At 33.2% G+C, this 5354-nt stretch overlaps 1 protein-coding gene across 1 annotated transcript; it reads right to left on the bottom strand.

The window, feature by feature from the left end:
• Positions 1-2561: 2561 nt before the first annotated feature.
• Positions 2562-4900, bottom strand: LOC114754855 (60S ribosomal protein L35). Its single transcript, XM_028943698.1, has 4 exons — positions 4800-4900; positions 4537-4672; positions 4096-4252; positions 2562-2926 (listed from the first exon to the last, which is right to left on the bottom strand). The coding sequence occupies exons 1-4, from the start codon at positions 4801-4803 to the stop codon at positions 2852-2854; spliced, it is 372 nt and encodes a 123-aa protein (XP_028799531.1). The 5' UTR covers positions 4804-4900; the 3' UTR covers positions 2562-2851.
• Between the last annotated feature and the right edge of the window lie 454 nt (positions 4901-5354).

Below are 5354 nucleotides of genomic sequence, written 5' to 3'. Positions count from 1 at the left end.
CATCTCCTGAGCATATGCAGTGTATAGAATTTGTTTATGTTTTCTTATTAAGTTGTAAATTTGTCCTAAAAATTTTCACTTACAAATTTACACTTAGGAGTGCTTGGCACTTGGAATTTTTTTGGGTACAAATTTGTCTAAAAAGTTTAATATCGTAGTAATAGTGCTTCTTACCATTACGGTCAATGTTACTATCTTAATAATCAACATTAGTTTTTTTATTTTTATGATAGGAGGCAATATTATAATAATTTTAAACTTTTTGAATAAATTTGCACTCAAAAAATTTTCCAAGTATTAAATGCTCATGAGTGAGAATGTTTGAGACAATTTGCATGTTAGCCTTTTTTTAACTCTTATGTGAAAGTTTGGAAAGTAGTAAGTTATCATCAAAATCATCCCAATGTTATCAAATTGTACTAGAAAAAAAGTATCTAGAATGTAGTTGTAGGCGAGCTATGGTGTTCAAGTGTGGATAACTATTTTATTCGGTCTAAGTAGAATTTGATCCCATCACCCTTAAGTTTCCAAAAGATTTGGTGATCATGGAGCCACCGAATCCATTTGCAATGGCAACATAAAATAATATTTAAAATGACAATCAAAGTAAAAGTCTCTATTAAAAATCGTTCCCCATACTGCCAACGGTATTTACAATACCTGTACCGAGTTTTACTACTTTATCTACATAATTTGCAATGACTTTTTTACAATCTCAACACTTCAAAAATTAAAAAAAGGCCATGTTAAAAATTATTTACTATACTACTAATGGCATTTACAATACCTTTACCAAGTTTCACTGCTTTACAAACATCATTTGCAGCAATTTTTTTTTTTTTTAATAATGTCAACACCTGTGAAAATACAAGTAAGCGAAAACATTAACTACACTATCAACAATTTCACAACGCTTTTAACGAGTTCCATAATTTCATCAACGCCGTTTACGACACATTTTTTACAATTTCAATATTTGGAAAAATATAGCATGGTATTGTTTTAAAAATTTCTTTGGTTAAATTTTATGTAAATGTGGTAAATATTGTTAGTAGTGTGTGGTAAATTAATTTAGAGCCTAACCCTTTTAATTGTATTCTTTTCAAGCGTTGAAATTGTAAAAACGTTATTGTGAAAGGCATTAATAACGTGATGAAACTCGATAAAAAGTTGGTAAATGTCGTTAATGTAGGAAATGATTTAAAATATGACCCTCTTGCTTGTATTTCTTTGTTCAAGTGCTCCAATTGAAAAAAAAATGTTGTAAATTGCATTGATGAGGTGATGAAACCAGTAAAAGTTTTGTAAATACCACTAACAATGTGCTCCTCCAATCCTTAACATAAAATCCATTTAACTAATTTGATTAGATTAAGAAAATTAGGTAAGTTAGTTAATTATAAAAAATGTGATATATTTTTCCTAAAACACCATAATCTTTCTTAATACCCTGTCTCCCTCTTCTACTTGATTATGGTTGAGGGAGTATTTATAAGGATAATTTAGAGAAAATTGATATATATATATATATATAATAAATGAGTCTTATATTTAGGACCAAAACCAACTCAATAATTGGATCCTATATTAAAAACCCGAGAAATACTAAATTATTTTTGACAGTGCCCTCCTGTATTTTTGCAATTGTTGAAATTTAAGAAAAAAAATTATTGTAAATGACTTTAATGAAGTGATAAACTCCATACAAATGCTGTAAATACCATTAGTACGGAAAAATACCCTTAATAGTGCAGCAAATAGTTTTTAATATGACCTTTTACTTTGGTTGTTATTTTATATATTATTTTGCAGTATTATAACAAATAGATTCCATGACTCCATGATCACTATGATAATGTCGTAAGCCTTGTTTTATATTGTAAGATTTAATTTTGGTCATGAATATTATTTTAGGACTTTAGAAATTGATGCCACCATTTGGAAATTTGGAATTTCAAAGAGTATTTTATTAGAATTTTCCCGAAGATTGAGAGTCTACGTCATATATAGTAATTTCCTTCCTGTATATAGGAATCTCGTGTTATTTTAACAAGGAAACTAAGATAGATAATAGCGTGTAGACATTCTCAAGATACCTTGAATTTTCAGAGTGGGGGGGGGGGGGGGGATCATTTAAGCCTTGAGGATTAAATTTGACATTCAATAAAGTTCCCAGGTCATTCAATCAAAGTTGGTCTTAGCATAAAAAATATGGCACTAGACTAAAGTATTTTATTTATTTTTTGGTAAAAGACCAAGTGGTTTTAAAGAATATAACATTCGTCATCATTGTAATCCCCAAGTGATCCGATTCAAGTGACTTCAAAATACCAAAAGATTAAAAATAAGATAAATCAAATTCCTCCATATCCCTATCCCAAACATGCGAAAGGTTTTCACATTTCCTTCCCTCCTCAACCTCCATTTCCCCTTCTGAAATACATATAAAATGATGTTTGGGTAAAATCAAAACCATAGTTTCAGAAATGCTTTTACGGTATACGAAGTAAATATGTAAAAAAATTTGCCTCGATTTGCGAAAAAACGTTTCTGGAAAGTGATTATTGGAGCATCCAAACAACCCCTAAAAAATACCAAAGAACCTTCATTATTTGACCAAGTACTAACTTGCGTCATTCCCCTCCTTTTTTATCAAAGGTTATGCCGAATGAAAAACAAAAACAGAAGCATCAAAACTGAACTGCATTCTATTCATAGAATGACACTCCAGCAAACCTAGTAGAGTATAGAGGGAACACCAATCACCAAAAACTCATAACAAAACATGAACTCAATTAAAAAAAAAAATTGTCACTAATATAAAAAACACACAGAAGATAGCCCAAATATCCTACACCTTGATGGCATATTTCCTCATGGAAAAGTATGTATCCTTTTTCTTTTGTCTTTCGGTCTTCAATGATGCCTGCATCAACAGTAATAGAGAAGCGGCATAAGAAGATTCAGTAAACTCATCATCAAATGAAGTCTAAAGATCATAAAGTTACTTGGCTCCAATGAAATTGATCGATCACAATAATTAAATGGCAAAAAGGTAGAACGATCACATATCTATCCCAGTCACCAAATACATTCCAAGTGCCAATCAAAATCAGAATCAAGATATATTAAGTTCCCCTGAATCGAGTCAATTAAAAATCATGAAATATAAATACCATATTTGATGAGTATAGCTGTTTCTAAAACTAGACCAACCCAATGGGTTCAAGCCAAGTATGATGTTCTTTTATCTTCTAATACCCAGTTAAGCAAGCAAACCAGACAGAAATGGCTGCTCAACTTCAGAATTGTAGGTTTCATTTGGACAATGACATGGTATTGGCAAGTTCTTGTTGAATGTGAAAAGCACAACCAGGAATCGACCTTGGGTCTTTAAAAGACCAATGCTTCGTTTTTGTCAATAAATACAACCAATATATTTGCAACAGTGTTTTTTTACCAGTTAAAAAATATATTCATATAATAATCTGTTATTTGCAAAATATGTAATGGTGTACTTTCCCAGATCACAGTGCAGTTCAAGCTATTTTCAAAATAAAGGTACAAATAATACATGAAAAAAGTACGGGTGACTTATGGTGGATAATGTTACAAAGCGCAGAACCTTCAACCGCAGACAACAGAAACAAAAACAGTCAAGTCTATATACATTTACGCCCCAAAACCAAATAAATGCATAAACACAGGTTCAACTAACTTCACATAATTTGGTAAACCACTGAGCAAAAAACTTACATTTTAGACAAATATAAAGCTAAAAATATGATGTCGTATGTTAATACATGGATATAAAACATGAAACAACTCAGTGAAGTCTCCATCCTTAAACCCCCAACAACACATAAACACGCACAAGCGCAGGTTCTTCTAGCTTCACTTAAATTTCTTAGTCCACTTGGCATATTAGATATCGTTATACTGCAAATTAACTCCTCATACAACGCTGAAAAGAAATTTCAATTACAGATGAACCAAAACTAAACTAAAATAAGAGAGAAAGCAGGGGAACCAAGAAGTGAAGTATGAGCACAAAACGAAAAGCAGGCAATAAATTACTAAACAATATAGCATTACCTGGTGCTTAGTGAGCCTTCTACGGATAGCCCTAGTCTTCTTAGGGCGCAGATCAAGAGGCAAAAACTTCTTGTTCTTGTATGCCTCCCTCAATGCAGCCTTCTGCTTCTGAGATATGACGGTCAACACCTGAGCTATGGACAACCTGACCACCTTACTGCACCCCATGATAAAACAAATATAAACACAAACACACTATAGACAATCAAAAGGGGAGGAAAAGGAAGTACATTCAATTTGAGGCTCTCAAAATTTGAAACTTAGAGCAAATTAACCTTTCCATTTGACCAAACTGTTTAGTTACTAAACCAAACGAACAAAATGATTCGTTTTCTTTTATGGAGAAATAAATCCAAGGCTAAAAGTGCAAGGAAGTATATTTTTCAGGAATCGGATTGAAAATATATTCCAGAATAAACCCACCAAGATCGGGATAATTACATCTTGGAAAGTTTGTTCGGTGCACCGCCAGTGACCTTAGCAACTCTGAGCAAAGCAAGCTCAGCCTTCAGATCCTTGAGCTGGTTGAGCAGCTCAGCCTTCGTCTTCTCCCTCAGTTCATGAACCTTGATTCTCGCTGATGGTGAAATGCAATTCAAGATCACAGCAAAAAAAAAAAAAAAGACAGTTCAGTCCAGAGAAATTAGAAACAGATACAAAGATTTGATCCAACTGGAAAGGTATAGATGGCAAACAAAACAAACCCATTGCTGTGTTCTTCCAAGCTTTCGCAGCGGCGCCTCTTTCCCTCCGGCTCCGTGGAAATAAACCCAAGGTCGGGGGTCCCAACGGCGAGTGTTTTTATTCCTTACTATATAGTCGCACGGTGAATGATAAAATAATGGGCAAATGGCAAACAAACCCCTTAAAGATATAAAATTATGATTTGAGTTCTTAGATTTATATAATTTCTGTCAAGGACCCGCTTTCAAATAGGAATTATGAAATATTGGTTGAAAGACAGAAATGCCTTTCTACTTCTCATATCCTCTTCCCATATCCATTTATCAATCTCCCTAGTTATCTTCATCTTCATTTGTTCCATCCTCCCAAACTCATCTCTTAAACCTTAATTACACTCATCATCTCTTCCATCGGATCCCTTTCTCTCTACCCCCAATCTTCCCCAATCTGGTTCTACCCTTCAAAATTGTCTTCATCATTATGGGCAAGAGAGATAGAACACCGTTGACAGAACCAAAAGATGCGACTAGATTTAAGAAGAAAGAGGGTTGACCCCTCTTCTTCAACCTTTAAAG

This window comes from Neltuma alba, unplaced genomic scaffold (assembly GCF_004799145.2).
Source record: "Neltuma alba isolate B1F8T4 unplaced genomic scaffold, ASM479914v2 tig00010213_pilon, whole genome shotgun sequence".
Taxonomy (NCBI): domain Eukaryota; kingdom Viridiplantae; phylum Streptophyta; class Magnoliopsida; order Fabales; family Fabaceae; genus Neltuma; species Neltuma alba.
This window is presented reverse-complemented; position numbering and strand designations above follow the sequence as displayed.